The following is a 19,268-nucleotide window of genomic DNA, read 5'->3' as shown; positions in this document are numbered from 1 at the left end:
TTCCCACGGCCCACGGTGCCAAGCCTGCTGGGTGTCTCGCCTGTATCATTTCAGTTCATCTTTGGAGAACCCAGGAGGAGGGGCCTTAGGAAGGTTCAAGAACCATCCCAATGCTACACAGCTAGTAAGGGACAGGCTGGGATTTGAAATTCAAATGGTTTAACTCCAAAGCCCACATTCTCCCCGACCTGCCTCTGTCTCCTTTTTCGTCTGTACGGTCCCCACCTCGGTCACTCCATCAGCCACGGCGCCTTCTTGCTGTTCCTTAAGCCGCCACGCTCGAGCCCTCCTCGGGGCCTCCGTGGTCCCCACTCTCAGAAGCCATCCTGGGGGCGGATCCTCCTGTCCATCATTCTCTGTCTCTTCCCCATCCTTTCCTTTGTCACACTGTCACCCCAGTTCTGTGCCTGTCACCGTTCCCAGTTCTTGGGGAGCTAAGCAGGGCCAGCCATGGGGAACAAGGCAGGGAAAAACCCCAACAGGGTCTTCACTCTCATGAGCTTGGGGAGTGGCATCGGCCTCACTTTCTAGAAGGCAGAACCCCCCTTATGTATGTCTGTATCCCCGGTAGCTTCTCTCTACTGCTGCTTGTTGTATCCAGAAGGCACAAAATAAATGTTAAGTTGTGCTTGCTTTATTTAGGAAATTGCCTTTGATGTCTTGTACTTTTTCATGCCTATGTGGGAAAAAAAAAAAAAGGAAATGATTAGGAAGTCCTGTAGCTAAGAGTTCGTATCTGTCTGTGCTGTGCATTCTTTGATGTCCCGTGCATCAGCGACGTAACATTTTTTGAGGCCAGACTAAATGAAAAACTATATCAGGCACTAGTGAAGAACAGTCCAAAGAAATAGAATAAAATGGACTCCATTCTAAAGATGTCTCAGTTCTAAACTGAAGAGCCTGCTACGTATAGCAAAGGCTGGCAAAGAAACACGCAAGCAAATTCTAGCAGAAGTTGTAACACGTAAGAGGTTCAGCCAATGTTCTGGTGCGAGGCAGACTGTGATCAATGTGGTCACACTGGCACCGTGTTCTGGGGACTGTGTGGGACCTGGGAGGAGAGGTGAGTTTGCACCGGGAGAGAGCACTGTGGCTATGACTCAGGTTAGAGTGCTGGTCCTGTCTCTTACTGGCTGGGCGACTCTGGGTGAGTCCCCTGATCTTTCCGAGCCTTAGTTTTCTCGTCTTGGAAATATCCGTGTTAGTAGGGTGGCCTGTCACAGGGTTCTATGGGCATTAAGTATGATGGTGATGTCATGCATTTGGCTAACACTTGGCCTATAGGGGCTCCATAAATGGTGGCCTTTATTATTAAATCATATCAACACAAATAAATAAAACAGATGAACGCCATGCACCATTAAACGCTCAATATAAATGTCATTCTGGTTGAGTAATTCTTGATCTTGGCAAGACCAAAATCCCTTGTTAATAGTTTCCAAGTATCTAAAGTTTACTTCTGGTGACGCCAGTCGGGGCCTTCCAGTCGTGCAGACAACCTGGCTCAGGGGACACGAGTTCCAGACGGCCCCTTCTCCAGGGAAGATGACAGAGGTCACAGAGCACCTGTGGATCCGAGGCCTGTGGCCCGTTGGGATATCTCAAAGCGTGGCAGCCACGTGCTCTGGAATGCAGGGCCTTTGAACGCTCCGAGAACTCCCGGTCTCCAGAACAACCGAAGTCACGGCTCTGCCATTCTGGGCACTGCCCGGCCACCGTCCGAGCCATCTCGGAGTCCGTCCTGGTGCTGCGTGTTCCAATGGATACTGATTAGCTAGGAGACGTCCAGATGCACGTGAATTGGATGGCAAAGAAGTGGGGACCATTTCTTCCATGAAAGAGCTGAAATGGGTCTGGGTACTGTGACCAGAGAAATGGAGACGTGATGGCCACCTTCCCCTAGCTTCCGTGTGCAAGGGAGACCAGACTTACTGTGCGCCACTCTCGGGAGCAGAGCTGTGGAGCAGAGCGCCGACAGGCATGGGTCACAGGGTCAGAGGGCCTGAGTGGGTTCCATGGGAAGGGGAAAGGGCTCCTTGGTGAGATTTCTCTTTTGTTTTTTTTTTTTAACTGCACTTCCAACCCTCCTTCCCTTTGTGTAACCTTGCCTCCCTCGGTCTAGTGTTGGGGCTGAGTGGTATGGAGGAGGGGAAAGTCCTTACTGGACTTGAACTCTTGTGGGCAGGTCTTGCCATCTCTTGGCCCCCTGGTGTTCAGTGTGCCCTCCTCTCCAGAGGGCTGCCAGGTTGCTCTCTGGAGAGTGCCCCAGCAATCCCTGGGGCATCTCACCTGCAAGAGTAGGCCCTTTTAACAGCTCCAATTTTAGCAGGCCTACTCCTGGCACAGGCAAGTGGGTAGGAGTGAGAGGGAGATTCTCCTTGTTCCCTGTTTCTGCTGAAGGGGGTGGGGGTGGTGAGTGTGTGATGATGTCTGCCACCCCCCCCCCCCCCCCCCCCCCCGCCACACACACATGAGAGTAAGTAGGTGTGAATACCTAACTTGCGAGACCAGGCACTGGCCCAGAACTATAGGAATCGCTTTTGGTGGGGTGGCCTGCTGGAGGGAGGAGAAGCTGTGCATTTCGATAGAGGCCGTCCAGACTCAGCCGTGGCTGCTGCCAGGGGACGTGGGCCAGGACTGAAGGGATCCAAAAATCTAAGGGAGCCACTGCAGAGAGTCCTGGAGAGAATTCGGAGGTTTATACTCAGGTGCCTTGTTCGGTGCGGCCTGGTGACGGGCGCCCACCTCGGGCCCTCACAGTTCTGACGATGAGAGGAGCCTTCGGTTGCCAGCCTGTGCGTTTGCCATCTGGAAGGCGCAGTGCTCTAATATTTTTACTCTCTCTGCTGCTGACTGCTTCCTCAGAAATACCAGATTTCCATATCCTCTTTCTTAACAAGCTGGCTCCCGTCCCTCCCCGGGGATACACCCCTCCTTATTTACAGTTTTGGAAGCAGCTTTTAAAAGAGCAGTTCGTTGGAACATGAGGTGGAAAACAAACACCCAACATTTCTCCCTGCTGTTTGAGTTTGCTTCCCTGCCCCCCCACCCCACCCCCGCCCCCACAGGCTGCTTCTCACAGTGTGTTAGGAAGGTGTTAACTAATGCTCTTTTTCTGGGCTCTTTGAATTACGAGGAGTCACGTTATGTATTCTCTCTAAGCTTCGGTTGCTTTCTAGGAAAAATGGAGGTGAAAATCTTCCCTTTGGGAGCTGTCAGAACTCCATGAGGTAGCGTACCCAAAGGGCCCGGCATGTTTAAATGGGTGTCCGATAAATGCTCATTCCCCTGCGGCCCGGACGGCGACAGGAGCCTGCAGCACTCGGATGCACATGGCCACAGCTCTAGTCAGCTCTGCCGTCTGCCCGCCTGAAAACCACCACCGTTCTACAAAATTGCACCGTAAAAATCACAGTTTACTGGGGAAAATAAGCCAGGGGCACGGGACTCAAAAACTTTGTCTGTGACACACTAACGCAACACCTAATAAAAATGATAGCACAGTTCGCACATGTTAAATGGCGAAGAGACCTGAGTTTGCTTTGGAAGCAGACGTCGGAAGGGCTGCACCTTGGATTGTGGTGAAGCGGTGGAACTTGGGTCCGTTATCTGGGGAGGTGTGGCTCGTAACACACACTGGAAAAGTGGCTGGTAGGTGCCTGCAGTGCGAGCGTGTGAATTTTGCATATTCCTGCCGGGCTCAGCTACGTGCGGTTTTCTGCATTCACCTCCTCTGACAGAGGAAATCAAGCGTAAACAGACACATAGTTTGCTTCATGCTCAAATCATTCCCTAACATACCACTTGCACTGGAACCCACTCATTGTCAAAACAAGTGCTACAGCAGAACTGGCTGCGCTTCACCGATGTACTTAGTTCAGGTAGAAGGAATGACTGTCTAGTGGATGGCCTAGAAGATGGGTAGCATTGTGCTACATTAGAGGAAGTGCATCTGTAGCCTTTGGACTGGATTTTAAAAACCATAGTCTTCTGGATTTTGAAAGTACTGCCTAGCTGTCAGGGAGCTCTCGACATCTCCCTCCTGCAGTGGCATTTGGCCTGTGCTTGGAAGAGCCCTTCAGGGGTCACTGGGCAAAGGGACGTGAGCTGCAAAGTTCCCTGCCCACCTCCCCTTCCGCCAGAGGCCACAGGGTTTTTTCCCCCTCCCTTTCTGTTTTTGTTCAGAGGGAGGGTCCCGCTGCTAAGTTACAAGTCTGCAAACCACCACCAGCGATCCAGTTGGCCCTATTTTGTTTTACAAACTACTTCCCAAGAAGGTATCTTCTTTTCAAAAAAAGGTAGACCTCAGTGGGCACTGCTGGGCAATGAATACTCCAAAACGAGTGGAAGTTGACTAAGAACTGCTCGAGTGGGGCTTCAAATTGCCGTTTTGCCTCCGAACTACTTGGCAAATGGTGCACATAGAGCCTCTTGTAATGCCCGGCTCCAGGGGAGGCCGTTCTCAGATGGAAACCGATGGGTGTTTAGCAAATCCAACGCACTTACGGTGTTCCTGTCGCTTCACGAACACCAGTGGTGCTTCTGCAACTGTGTGATTTTCTTTCTCTTTGCAGAGAGCTGGATCGAAAGATGTCTCAACGAAAGCGAAAACAAACGTTATTCCAGCCACACATCTCTGGGGAATGTTTCTAATGATGAAAGTAAGTGCTCGAAACTCGGTTTTGCAGGTCGTCCTAGACACCGGCCAGCATCCTGCCTCGAGGACTAGCGCTCCTGTGGTGCTAGGCCGCAGCGAGTCCCCGCCCTCCGCCCACCCCCCAAGACTCTGGAGGCATTCCCTCGCCCAGGCCCTGCCTCTAACGTTCTGAAGAGGGGGTGCCGCTCCGGCAGGACGTGCAAACTAAGGCCACTGCCCAAACCTGCCGTGTACCCACCCATTCCTATCGCCTGAGACCCCACAGGCCCCATTCCCAGGATGCCCCGGTTGGGCAAACGTGGCCCCTGAGGGGGAAAGGCCCTTCTCTGTGTCGCTGTAGGTGTGGGTTGTAAGTAGTATGTCGTGGGACTGTTGTTTTACAGTCGCAAAGATCCTCGCTATTGGCTCCTGGGCCAGAGAATTGGAGTCAATGGAGGGGTGTGAATAGCCGTGCCTACACCTCCTCCCAGGTTATGTCAGACGGGGGCTTCTGGGTGCCTCATGTGAAGAGCGAAGACTACCTGGGCTTTGTGTTGGCCCCTTAAGAACTCTGAGAGGGGGACAGCTCCTAAATGTCATTTCCAGCAGAGACAGAAGTCCTTCTCCCTTGCCTGGCCAAGTGCATCCCCTTAGTTCCAGTTCCTCAAAACGTGGGCCAGTGACACCCAGTCCATTATCCCCGAGGGTGTCTGCGGGGCACCCTTCCACCCTCCCTTCCGCCATTGTCCTCTTGTTGCTGTTTTGCTTTGTTTTTGTTTTTTTTTTAATACCTGAAATTTCCTGCCTATATTCTCCTCTAAGACTTTAATGCTGTCACGACTTATATTTAAATCTTTTTAAAATTTTATTTTAATTATTGTTCAAGTACAATTTTCTATCTTTTACTCCCATCCCAGCCCACCCACCCAGCCGTCCCCAATGTTTTATAAAATTGAGATAAATTGAGCGTAAAGTACCTAAAATTTGCATGAATAGTTCAATGAGCATCTTTTTTTCTTCAATATTTTGTATCCTTCTGGGCAACCACCACCCAGAAAAGAGGCAGAATGTTTCCAGCACTCCCAGAGGCTCCTGCATGTCTCGTCCTTGTCGATAGCTACTGTCCTGACTGTTATCACTGGAGTTTGATGTTGCCTGTTTTTTTTAAAGATTTATTTTTATTTATTTTTAGAGAGGGAAGGGAGGAAGAAAGAGAGAGACAGAAACATGAATGTGCGGTTGCTGGGGGCCGTGGCCTGCAACCCAGGCATGTACCCTGACTGGGAATCGAACCTGTGATACTTTGGTTCGCAGCCCACGCTCAATCCACTGAGCTACGGCAGCCAGGGCTGATGTTGCCTGTTTTTGAAACATCATACAAATGGATTCAAAGACCCTGTATTCTTTTGTGTGTGGCTTTTGTCACTCAGTAGAATGTCTGTGATACTCACTCATGCTGCTGAATGTAGTTCTTTCTTTTTCCAGTGCCGTACAGGGTTTCACTGTATGCATGGACTGCAGTGCACATACCCACTGAAATCTGATGGATATATGAATCGTTCCAAGTTTTTGACAACTTCTTCAGCATCTCTGAATATTCTTCTTTTTACATTTTATTTTACTGTGCTCAAATACATATAACACAAAAGTTACTGTTTTGCCCACTCGAAGTGCACGGTTCGGTGGCTGCCAGCACATTCACCTCGAGCAGCCGTCACCCGGTCTACACACAGAACCTTGTTTGTCTTTCCATTGGAGACTCTGTGCCCCGGTCAGGCAGTGCCTGCCCACGCCCTACCCTCCCCGCCCCGGGCAACACCCTTCTGTTTTCTGCCTCTGTGGATCTGACTACTTTAAGCACCTCATAAACGTGGGTTCACACAGGATTTGTCCTGTGTGAAAGGCTTATTTTACCTAACACAATGTCTTTGAGGTTCATCCATGTCGTAGCATGGGTCAGAATTTCCTTCCTTTCCAGGAATGGCTGACTTTTCATCGTCCATACGCACCGCACGTTGTTTAGCCATCCGTCCACTGATAGGCATCTGGGATGCTTCCGCTGCTGGCTATTGTGAAAATCTCTTCTGTGAACATGGGTGTACAAATATCTGTCCAGGTTCCCACTTTGATGATTTTGAGTACACAGCCAGGAGTGGAATCACTAGACCACATGGAATTCTGTGTTTAGTATTTTAGGAACTGTTGTTTTTCATAGCAGCTGTGCCATTTTATGTTCCCACAGGCAACACACAAGAATTCCAGTTTCTCCGCATCCTTGCCAATACTTACTATTTATTTAAATCGCCATCTTAATGAGTATAAAGTGGCGTTTCATGGTTTTGGTTTGCGTTTCCCCGATGATTAGTGATGTTGAGCATCCTTCCATGTGCCTACGGGTCATCTGTAGATCTTCTAAAATGTCTATTCGAGTCTTTTGCCCACTTTTTTAGCCCAGTTGTTTATTTTTTTGTCATTGAATTGTAGGAGTTCTTTGTATATTCTACATATTAACCCCTTATCAGATAGATGATTTTTAGATATTTTCTTCCATTCCATGGATTGCCTCTTACCTGTTATTGCGTCTTTGAAGCACAGACATTTTTAGTTTTGATCTAGTCCAGTTTATACTTCTTTTGTTGCCTGGGCTTTTGATGCCATACCCAAGAAATCATTGCTAACTCCAGTATCGTGAAACTTTTCATTTGTTTTCTTCCAAGAGTTTCATAGCTCCATACCTTATGTTCAAGTCTTTATTTTGAGTTAATTTCTGTATATGGTGTAAGGTAAGGGTCCAAATTCATTCTTTTGCACGTGGATATCCGTTTTTCCGACACCATCTGTTGAAAAGACTGTCCTTTCCCAGATGAATGAACTTGACACCCTTGTCAAAAATTATGTAACCATTTATGCAAGGGGTTATTTCTGGGCGCTCCACTCTAGTCTTTTGGTCTATGTATCTGCCTTTATGCCTGTAACATACTATTTTGATTACTGTAGCTTTGTATTTACTTTTGAAATCAGGAAATGTGAGACCTCCAATATTGTTATTCTTTTTCAAGATTGTTTTGGCTATTCAGGATCTCTTGAGATTCCATATGAATTTTAGAGTGAATTTTTCTATTTCTACAAAAAACGTTATTGAGATTTTGATAGGGGTTGCATTGAATCTGTAGATCACTTTGTGTAGTACTGACTTAAAAATATTAAGTTTCCAATTCATGGATATAGGATATCTTTGCATTTATTAGTATCTTCTTTAAGACAGTAATAAAAACTATAAAATGTTGTTTTATAGTTTTTAGTGTACAAACCTTTTAAAAATTTTATTATTTTTTAATCCTCACCTGAAGACATGTTTATTGATTTTAGAGAGAGGAGAAGAGAGAGAGGGAGAGAAACATTGATGTGAGAAACATCAAACAGTTGCCTCTCATATACACCTTGACCAGGGATGCCAAGGCATGTAACCTAGGCATGTGCCCTGTCCAGGAATCGAACCTGCGACTTCTTAGTGTACTCGGTGATGCTCCAGCCAGCTGAGCCACACTGGCTATGGCTGGGCTATACAAGTCTTTTGCTTTCTTGGTTAAAATTATTCCTAAGTATTGTATTCTTTTGATGCTATAGTAAAAGGAATAGTTTTTTTTTAATTTTTAAAAACCTTTATTTACTTATTTTTAGAAAGAGGAGAAGGGAGAGAGAAAGAGAGGGAGAGAAACATCAAAGTGTGGTCGCCCACTGGGGACATGGCCTACAACCCAGGCATGTGCCCTGACTGGGAATTGAACCGGCGACCCTTTGGTTTGCAGGATGGTGCTCAGTACACTGACCCACACCAGTCACGGGAAAAGAATAGTTTTCTTAATTTCCTTTTTAAATTCTTGATTGTCAGTGTAGAGAAATGCAGCTGGTTTTCGTGAGTTGATTTGTATGCTGCAACTTTGTTGAATTTGACCATTAGATTTGATGGGGGTTTTGCATGTGTATGCGGGACCTTCTCGTCTGACGGGGCTGCCCAGGCCTCGGGGAACCGTGTTGACCAGAAGTGCTAAAAGTGAGCATCCTCATCGTGTTCCTGACCTTAGAGGAAGTGCCTTCAGTCTTTCATCATCGGGTGTTGAAGTAGTTTCCTTCTTTCCCCATTTTGTTGAGTGTTTTTATCGTGAAAGAGTTTTGTCAAATCTTTCTCTGCATCCATTGAGAAGATCATGTGGATATTCTGTTAATATGGTTTATTACACTGAGTGGTTGTTGTGTGTTGAACTAGCCTTTCATTCAGGGAATAAAAAAAATCCCACCTTGTCATGGTGTGTAATCCTTTTAACACACTGTAGAATTTTGTTTGCTGGCATTTCATTGAGAATCTTTGCATCAATATTCATAAGGGATATCGCTCTGTAGTATTCTTTTGTGTGGCGTCTTTGTCTGGCCTTGGTGTCGGGGTAGTGCTGGCCTCACAGAGTGAGTTTGGAAGAGTTCCCTCCTCTTCCATTTTTTGGGAGAGTTTGAGAAGAATTGGTGCTCTGAACATTCTTGTGGATATCCTCTTTTGTGAACTCCCTGTTCAGGTCTCTTTCCTGTCAGTTTCTTTAAATGTTTATTTGTTTATTAAGTTTACTGAGGTGACTTGGTTAATAACATTATATAGGTTTCAGTGTACAACTTTACGATACATCATTTGTATATTGCATTGTGTGTTCACCACCCAAAGTCTAAGTCCTCCTCCATTTTTATTGATATTTTTTAAGATTTTATTTATTTATTTTTAGAGAGGGAAGGGAGGGAGAAAGAGAGAGAGAAACATCAATGTGTGGTTTCTGGGGGTCATGGCCTGCAACCCAGGCATGTACCCTGACTGGGAATCGAACCTGCGACACTTGGGTTGGCAGCTCGTGCTCAATCCACTGAGCTACGCCAGCCAGGCATCTTCCTCCATTTTTAAAAATTGTGCTGTTTGTCTTTTCCTTAATGATCTGTAAGAGTTTTTTTTTTATATTCTGAATAGGAGATATTATCAGATAAAAGTGTGGCCGACATCTTTTTTCAGTCTATGGTCTGCCTTTTCAATTTCTTAGGGGTATCTTCATATGAGTACAAATTCTTAATTCTAGTAAGTCAAACTTATCAATGATTTTCTTTTCGAGTTAGTGCTTTTTGTGTCCTATTGAGAAATCTTTACCTCCCTCTAGGTCACAAAGATACTGTTCATGTCATTGTCCAAACATTTTATTATTTTACCTTTTGCTCTTGCACCAGCAGTCCATCTGGGCTTTTTGTACATGGTGTGAAGGAGGAGTCATTGGTCGTTCTTTTTATTTTTTATTTTTTGACTAATAGAGCACCTTTTGTTGAAAATAACTCCATTACCCACTGACCATAAATCAGAGGCTATGCGTGTGAACCTGTGGGTCGCTGCTCTCGAGGAATTTTCGGTCTAGAGGGAAGTCAAGGTCCACACTTGAGTATCAACAATCCGAGGCCACGTGCAATCAACCCCATGTGAAGGATGGAAGGTGTCCTGCCGCACCACACCCACGTGCCCCGGGCTCCAGCGCACCCTCGCTGGGTGCTTGTTAGACACACAGGCTCTGCGGCCCGCCCCAGACCCACTGAAACACGCTCTGGTTCTCAACAAGACCCCCGGGTGATTGGAACGCATGCTGCAGTTCCGGAGAGGTCACAGGGTTGGACAGTGACTGGAGAAGGCGTCTCGAAGGAGGTGGCACTTGCCCTGGGCCCAAAGGATGTGGTTCCCATCAGCGGGGATGATAAAGGGCTGGGAGGCAGAAAGCCACCGGGCAGGTTTTGGGCTTGGAGCGTTTTCCAGATGGGCCTGAGCGGAGAGGTTTGAAGAATCATGGGAAACAGGGCCAGGAAGGGAAGTTTGGGCCGTATTGTTGAGGGACTTCAAAGGCAAACAGGGGGTTTGGAACTGGGTAGCTAAGGTGCCACTGAAGGAGCTGGGTAGAGGGGTGACTAATCTGAGCGGCATTTCCAGAAGGTTACTGTGGAGATTAGAGCCAGGTGGACACTTCGGGGGCCTCCAGCTAGTCTGGGTGACGTGAGGGGGCTGCAGTCCCAGGCCGTCTTAGTGGGATGGAGACACTTGGAGAGACTGGGGTGACAGGATGGGGCCCAAGAGCAGGAGCCCAGCGGGATTCCTTGGGACTCCCGTTGCCCTCCTTGGGAGATAACACAGGTTAAATGTGACCCAGATGTGCCCAAGTCCTCCAGCGTTCAGGTCACTGTTTCCTTAATGGATACATCAAATTCTGTATTTAATTCTGTATCCTAGGTGGGCACCCAGGTCTTCCCTTTATCTCTAAGACTTATCAGATTCTCTGGGTGGGGGGGGGGGTAGTGGATATGTGGGAGGGGAGTCGGCTTCCCCTGAGACGGCCCATACTGTGTCCTGTTCTCTCTGCTCTTTGACGCTTCATAACAACTGCCATTGTCCTCCTGTCCTGCCTGTCTCGTTCGGAACGGAGCCCCTTCCTTTGCCCTCCCCAGCCCTTCACCAGCTCGTCATGGCTGTTACTGGCTGGTGGTGACGGGAGGCACTTGTCGCACAGGGAAGGGGAAAGCTGGAATTCAGTGGCATGATAGCATAAAGCTGGGGTCACAGTGGGTCACCACTTAATGTGACTCATCATTATCGTGGTAAAATCACACTGCATTTCAGGGCTATGTATGCGAATATTCACTCCCTTCAGCTCACTCAGCACGTCGGTTTATTATCCAGCTTGGGCGTAACTTCCTAACAAGGGGTCGCAGAGAAGAGGAAATGTAGTTCAACTGTTCCAGGTTCCCATCGCCCTGTGGACAACCCCCCCATCCCAGCCCAACGGCAGAAAGGTGTGCGAGGGCGCCTAGAGCAAGGACAAGGACTGAGAATGGGAAGTCCAAGGGCAGTCCCACAGAGGACCGGCGAGGGTGGATTGCTGCAGTGGGGCGCACGCCGCCGCAGTTCTAGTCCCGCCTGGGAACTGAGGCGAAGGACTGCCGGCTGGCGGAGGAGGCCCAGAGCTTAGTTATGATTTAAGACCCCGCCCAGACCCCGACCCTTCCTCAGCCAGCACAGCTGCCCCGTCTGTCCCCGCAAGTGTCCGCCTGTCCCCTCCTCCCCTCTGTGCTGGGCGCACTCGGGCAGGACCCTCTGCACCCCGCTCGGTCCCTCCACGGGCCGCAGCTCCCCCAGGGGGAGGAGCGTGTCTGGCTGACGGTGTCTCACCTGCGCTTAATGTGGCAGGGCCTGGCACACAGTAGGTGCTCAGGAAGTGTTTGTTAAGTAAATGGGTATTAGGAAGGCACAACACCCTCAGGCCCTGCCAGGTTGTGAGGATTTGTAATTCGCTTTTGGTTTTTGGCATTTGAATGTCCTTCCTTCAGACGTTTCCACTCCAATGGGGTCTCTTAATTGGTTTGAATTTAGAGTATTTTTTCAAATATCTTATTGTTGTTCAATTATATAGAGTATTTTTGAGTAGATGATACATTTATATGATTTAGAAATCAAAATGCTTTCTTGAGGGATCTTGGTCCCACCGCTGTCTTCCCACCTCAGCTCCCTGGTGGTGAGAGCACTTTTATGCGTGTACTGTGGATGTTTCCAGTATTCCCAGTGTTTATTCTCCTGGCATGTTACTTCTTCATGCGAATAAAAATTCAAATGTATGTTTCTTTTCTCACACACACAAAACCAGCCCCCTACATGCATTGTCACTTTCTCTTTTCTCTTCACAACAAACCCCGGGACGCTCCACGTCCCTGAGAACATGGCACGCGTCCTCTTTCTCTGCTTGTCTTTGATACCCACCCCCCACCCCGCCGTGTAGTCTTCCCTTGCGAGCGCGGAGTGCAATTCCGTTAACCAGGTGGACGCGGGGCTGTCCCCAAACCTCCGCTGTCACCGAGGAGCTGCAAGGGACGGACGGGCAGCCCTGCGTGTGGGCGCTTCCCCTGTGTCCCGAGCGGGGGGCGGGCGGGGGGGGACTGTAGAGGGTGGGGCTGCCGGATACAGGGCGTGCGGGGTCGCCGTAGATTCTGCCGAAGGACCCTCCGTAGGCGCGGCGGGCGTCACTTCGCTCTCCCCCATTCCGGTAAGGCAGGAGGCACCCCCCCCAACACACACACACACAACTTCACAGCAGAGCCGTGTGGGCGTGCTTTGGGTTTTTGCCAACCTGATAAGTGAGCAACGGTATTTTCATGCAATTCCCATTCCCGCTGATCGAGAGCAATCACTTTTCCCCATTTCAGAAACCCTTGTATTTTTTTTTCCCATCAACTGAGTGTCAGGAGTTTTGCCTATTTTTTTTTTCCTTCTCGGTTCTGGGTCTTCTCTTGGTTTTCTGTGGGGTGGAGATAAGACTCTCGTCTGTGCTACGATGGTAGTTTTCCCGAGCAGGTCACGATCTTTGTACTTACGGAGTGACCCACCCCCGCCAAAACACAACCCATGGAGAAGCCTTGGGTTTTTTTGTGCAGTCAGGTTTATCAGCGTTTTCTTTCATGGCTTTGGATTTTGTGCTCAAGTGCGGAAAGCCCTTTCCTACTGCAAGGCTGTGAAAGAACTCGCCCAGCGGCGGGGGAAGGAGGCAGGTGTGCGGCCCCCGGGGCAGTGCTGCCAGCGTCGGGGTTTTGTCTGGGACGGAGCCCCGTTCCCACGGGGAGAAGGGTTTGCTGCCAAAGGCCCGCGCCCAGGCACCCCGATCCTTAGCTGGCGCCCTTCGCAGGGGCCGGGGAGGACGGAGATAAGCGGAAATGAAATGTTTGGCAGCCCCGTGTTCACAGCAGGTGAGGTCTGTCCAGGTGCAGCCTGGTTAGTATAATGGAGGGAAATAGAATTAAAACTTTGACATGAAATTCGAGACTTGCATAAACTTGAACCTTTTTTGGGATTTGAAAAGAAGTAATTAATTTAGAAACGTTCTCCCCCCCCCCCCCAAATTAAACTCTGCCGCACTGGTTCCAAGCAGGAAACAGCCTAGAATGGGTTTCCAAATATGGTGAATTCAGTCCGCATCGAGGCAGAAAAGAAACGACTAGGCAGGTAATGTGTCCCCTAAAATCTTCAGTCCGGGACTGCAGGTTTGAAGAGAGAGTGAGGCTTGTAAATGTTCGGGTTCGGGGAGGTTTGGGTGTTGGCTAGCCTGGGTCCCTCTCCTGATCCGTCACTGTGTGACCTCAGGCAGCTCGCTTCCCTTGCCTGACCCTCAGTGTCCCCTGTGTAAAAGGGGACGATACTAGGTATTAGGGCCCCTTGGTTAAGCATTGCCAGTAGGTCAAGCACCGTGTTTGATGTTTCATGTTTTATGCATTCACTCACTCGCTGTCTCGGGCAGCTGTGAAAATTAAATGCAGTAACGTGAGAGTTTGGCACCTGACAAGCCCTCAGTAAATGGACCCGGGAGTATTGTTATTTCCTGTGCTTACTGAGATCAGATGGGGGGGGGCAGTGCTCAGCATTGAACTGTGGTATTATCTCAGCCATTCACTCATTTCACGAATACTTTGTGAGCCCCCACTACGTGTGGGTCCCGGAGACACAATGGTGAACACCGTCCGTGCCCTGCAGAGTTTACAGACAGGCAAGATGTGGTCAGTGAGCGGCAGTCACACTGTGCAACAAGGAGCTGGTTAGGGACCAGCCAGGGTGCTGTGGGAGCACGGGGAGGGACGCAGCGCCCTGTCCCCGAGACGGGGCTTGCCGGGAGCAGCCTGTGTGGGCCGGGCATCCAGGTGCGCTGTCTCCCAGGGGAGTGACAGCTATTCTAGTTTCAGGGAACGAGAATAGCATGTACCTCGTGCCAGGAGGGGTTCTGTCAATCCTCACAGTATGTGCTTGGTACCGTTATTTGGTCTGCAGCTATGGAAACTGAGGCACCAAAAGGTGATTCAAGGGCACACAGTCGGCAAGTGGCGGAGCCAGGTCTGGAGTCTGGAAATTGGGCCCCAGAGTTTATACTGGGAGATGGATCCACAGAGGGAGCGGAGCGGAGTTGCCCATCCCTGGCAACTGGGAGGTCTTCCCTGGGGTGTGTTAGGGACTGCACCTGCACAGCAGGAGCAGGACAGAGCGGCAAGGAGGAGACCAGGCCCCAGGCAGCGTCTGGGGGGGAGGGCTTCAGGCAGGCGGCCGCTCGAGGGCTTTGGTCGGACGAGCTGTGCGGGCGTGGAGGGTGGACGGTCCCGTGTGTGCCGTCAATGGCTCCAGGAGTCCGGCCGGACATTCTGCCTTAGGGACGAATGTTGTTTGGCTTGAGGCATTTCTGCCTGTTACAGTGGAGGGGCGCTTGGCAGGACCGGTCCCTTAAGTTTCCATCCACTGTGGCTATTTCCGTCTGCTTCAAAGGTCTTCTTCCCCTGTCCTCGCTGCCCAGACGGCTCCTGCCCCTCACTCAGACCCCAGGGCTGGGCTCACTTTCCATGTTCGGTGCTGCCGCAGCACCCTGGACCTGCCCTTCGCAGCTCTAGCGCAGAACTCACATTTTATTTGCTGATGATTTGAGCTCGAGACCACGTCTGGTTTTTCCTCACCCTTTAGCCCCTGGCGTAGGGCTAGAATGTGTCAGACACTCAATAAATACTTGATTCCTGAGTGAATGCGTCACCAGCACTTCAGGTGAAACGGGATGGAGAGCCATCAGATGGGAGGGCCAGGCCTGGGTGTGACACCCCCCCCCCCCTCCGTTCACCCTGTTTCGGCGAAAGAGGCTGGGCGCTCAGACGCTGGGCGTGAAGTCAGCTGCCGTCCAGAAAGGGGCCTGCAGAGGGCGAAGGCACCTGTTCGGTGCTGAGCTGAGGTCCATGTTGGCACGGGAGTCGACCTGTTCTTGTCTAAATACTGTCGTTAGTCGCCGCCACCTGCTGAGCACCCAGGGAGGTCCAGTCTCCACCCACTGGCTGCACGGCCTCATGCAAGTAGGAGACCTGCCGCAGCTCGGTTTCCTTACTCGTCAAATGGGCATGTAAATTGTCTTCCGAGCACTACCAGGAGGAAGAGTGGAAAGTGGTGCCCAGTGCCTGGCTTGAGTATTTGGCCAATAAGTGCTATTATTATTGTTCTAGTATTCTTTAAAAATGAATCTGGTCTTTAGCATATATTATGATACTTCATCTTCAGACCACCCTCATGACATAAGTTGTGATTCACTTAGATGAGGTAGCTCAGCTTGGATGAGTCAAGCCGCCACACAGAGTTAGGGGCGAAGCTGGGGTTCAAACCCAGGTCCGCCTGCCCTCAGAGCCAGGTCACTTTCCCATCCTCTGGTGTCAGAAACGGCTCGTAACGGAGTTCTGTCGGGAGAGAAATCCGACACAGCAGAGACAGGCGTCAACTGCGCCGAAGACACTGGGATGGGATCCCAGGACGAGAACTGTTGCCGGCTTCAGCCGAGTGGAGCCCCGCAGCCGGGGATTCTGAGCTCTTAGTCTCCGCCCAGTTCATCCCACCTCATCTCCCTGCCCCTTCAGAGGGAGGCATTGCTGTTACCCTCGGTCTGGGGACAAGGAGCTGTCTTGGGGCTTACATGGGATCCCTGGGTTGTCAAACAGCCCCTCTCTGTCCAGCTCCCTTGCTCGGCTCACCACACCCGACAAGGACTTGGGTGACAGCCACCTCACGCCTGGGAATGTGGCACGGTCTTCCCCATCCCCATGTCCTTGTCTGTCTCTTGCCTTCTCTACCCTGACTTGGTCTCACTTCCCTTGCCATCTGATGCCCATCTCTGGCCTGCTTAGCTACCTGCCCCTTCTTCCAGGAAGCTTTCCCTCCCAGGCCTGGCTTTTTCATGCAGCTTCCCTTCCCCTTCCTCCCCCACTTCCTCCCCTACCTCTCCTGCCTCCCTCCCTCCCTTCCTCCCTTCCTCCCTCCCTCCCTCCTTTCCTCCCTCCCTTTCTTCCTTTGCCTACCTGTATCTCAGTGTTTATCTCTTCTGATTGAACTTGGCCTCTCTCTGCACTGTTGGTCTTTCCCTTTCCCCAACCAGACTCAAGGACAAGAGTTTCATTTCTTTATCCCCAGTGTCCAGCTGGCACAAATTAGGTATTCAATGAATATTTGTTGAATTCATATCCGTACAATAGCCCTATAAAATGACCATTTTATAAGGGAAGAGAAATGAAGCCAAGAGCTGGGTGGTTTGCCCAGTCATGGCCAAGTGTTTGAGTTGATTCTAGAATATGGATCTTTGAAATCTAGTCCAGGTTGGCTGAAATACCGAAATTTAAAGAAGGAGGAGGTAAAAAACCCAGCCCGTTCTTGGGGGAACAGAAATGTTAATCACGTTCCAGCATAAGTTAGGCAGAGGTATATTTAGGTTGTTTATATGCTTCTTCTTGTTTTACTATTTACACATCAGCATTGGGAGTTATCGTTATTTAAAATTTGTGTTATTTTCATAGATGTAAAGTTGGGCCTTATCATTTTCTTTTTATTTCTTTGTGAACAGCAGAGACTGGGCATTGTTCTTTGTGTCTATTTATCTGCATTCTCGTGAGATTCATGTGTTCATGCTCCTTAGTGTACTGTTTAAGGATTGTCGAAGCCATTTGTGGAATACAGACTTAACTATTTAAGTGCCGGTTGGAAGGAATTGGGAAGGAGGGATAGCAAAGGTGACTAAGGTACCATCCCTGCCTTAAGTAGGAGCTTATTAAATAGGACACTCAAGTCAGTGAGATGAATATGTACAAAAATAATGATCTAGGTGGCAACACTGTTCAACTGAGAAACAAGTAACGTGTTGTAGAAGAACAGAGTTAGGATCAGCAATTCCTGACTTGGACCGTATCAGGGAAGGCTTCAGAGAGGTGGTGTCATTTACTCTAAGCTGGAAAGGATGAGGAACATTTAGAAGGAACTCCAGGTTGACAAAGCAGCGCGAACAGGTATTGAGCCCATGCAGTGTGGGATATTTTGTCTCTGAGAACATTGAGTGTGTTTGCATCAGTTAGGATGGTTTTGGTAGCAGGGAAGAGAATGCCTAATAACAAGTTTTATTAACTAAGAAAAATGTCTCAGCTCGCAAAGCCACGAGGCAGTTGTTTTTAGGGTTGGTTAATCAGAGGCACAACAAGGCATTAAGGACCCACAGTATTTTCCTCTTTTCCTTTCAGCCTTGACTTTGTCCTCAGGTGGCTCTTTTCCCAGGTGAAAGTTCACTGCCTCACTCCAGTTATTGCATTCAAAGGCAGGCCAGGGCCAGAATCCATCCCTCCATTCCTTCCTTCCTTCCTTCCTCCCTCCCTCCCTTCCTTCTTCTCTCCCTTCCTTCCTTCCTTCCTTCCTGAAACAACAAACATTTGTATTTTCAACTTTGGAGCAAAATTTGGCCCCTCTTCCATTTCATTAGGAAAAATATTTTTCCCAGAAGCCCCCAGGGAGCTTCTCCTTAAGTCTGATAGGCCGACACTGTGTCACATGCCCCACATAATCCATCACTGGCTAAATGACATAAAATTACCACGATAGATTCAATCACTATTCACCGCTCTAGGATTTGCGAGGGGATCACCTGCACTGAACACATGGTCCCCTCTAACCCGGGGCTTTGTTAATGTGGAGGAAGGTCAGTACGTACAGTGGTTGGCTAAGCAATAGCAGTATCTGCCACAGTGTTCAAGGACAGACATTTTAACCTGAGTTATAATAACATTGACACATTTTCATCAAGAAAATATTTTCTGAACTCAACCTTATTAAGCTAATTTAGTTTTTAAATTTTTGATAGTTTATTTCATTTTTACTTACATTTTTGTTTTTACTTAATTACTGTCATGAGTACAGATTATTTTCCATATAACTTTTACACCAGAGATTTATTTCATTGCCCATTCTCCACGTTCTTATTGAATTTTGTTGATTATATTTGTAGGTTTGGACATTGTTCATTTTCTTTTGAAACTGTTATGTGTATCCGTCTTCTTGCATCAAATTTTGTGGATTAAGAACTTTTATTTTATATTATTTCCATGAAAATCTTCATTAGGAATTGGATGAGACCATATGTATTTCTTAGTTGATCCATGATAACATTATGGACAATTCTTAGGGAAACAAAGATTGATCTGTTGTTCAGACTGCTGGGTGGCAGAGGTCAGCAAATCAGCCCCCACAGGTCAAATCTGGCCTGATGACAGGGATTGTGAACTTTGAAACCCACTTAAAAAATGTTACCCGCTTCCCCCAAATAGTTACATTCTTCTCATCAATAGACCTGTATTACAAAAAAAGTGTACTCCACTGCTCTTCTTTGGAATTTTGTCAGTAAAAGTTCTCGTGGAATTTATTTTCTCTCATTATATAAATATTGCATAATATTCTTGATTTTTGCCTCTTGGACTCAAAACCCTCAAACATTTACTATCTGGCCCTTTCCAGAAAAAGTGCGATGACCCCTGTTCTATTGTTTTGCTGACCGGATTCTTCTGGACACTCCCACTCTCCCCACCTTTCCCTAGCTTTCTGTTCCCACAGAGTTACAGGGGGAAATGCCGAGCGAGGTCAGGATGTTCGTAGGGTCAAACTGTTGAGCCCAACGCCCAGCTCCAGCTGGGAGAGGGACGAGTCGGATGAGTGTGGTCCTTCACTCACTCAGTGATGACCAGAGAGAGCTCTTCAAACTGGACC

At 48.8% G+C, this 19,268-nt stretch overlaps 1 protein-coding gene across 2 annotated transcripts in view; it reads left to right on the top strand.

Moving 5' to 3' along the window:
• Window positions 1–19,268, top strand: part of RFX4 (regulatory factor X4) — a 133,783-nt gene that overhangs the window by 19,649 nt on the left and 94,866 nt on the right. For both annotated transcript variants that reach the window (XM_045826555.1, XM_045826553.1), the window contains exon 2: window positions 4,575–4,661. In XM_045826555.1, the coding sequence (XP_045682511.1) occupies window positions 4,575–4,661 (87 nt within the window). The remainder of the gene's footprint in view (window positions 1–4,574; window positions 4,662–19,268) is intronic.

The sequence above is a fragment of the Phyllostomus hastatus genome, unplaced genomic scaffold, assembly GCF_019186645.2.
Source record: "Phyllostomus hastatus isolate PE091 unplaced genomic scaffold, TTU_PhHast_1.1 phas_scaffold_755, whole genome shotgun sequence".
NCBI lineage: Eukaryota > Metazoa > Chordata > Mammalia > Chiroptera > Phyllostomidae > Phyllostomus > Phyllostomus hastatus.
The sequence above is the reverse complement of the archived record's forward strand: the minus strand, read 5'-3'. Positions and strand labels throughout refer to the sequence as shown.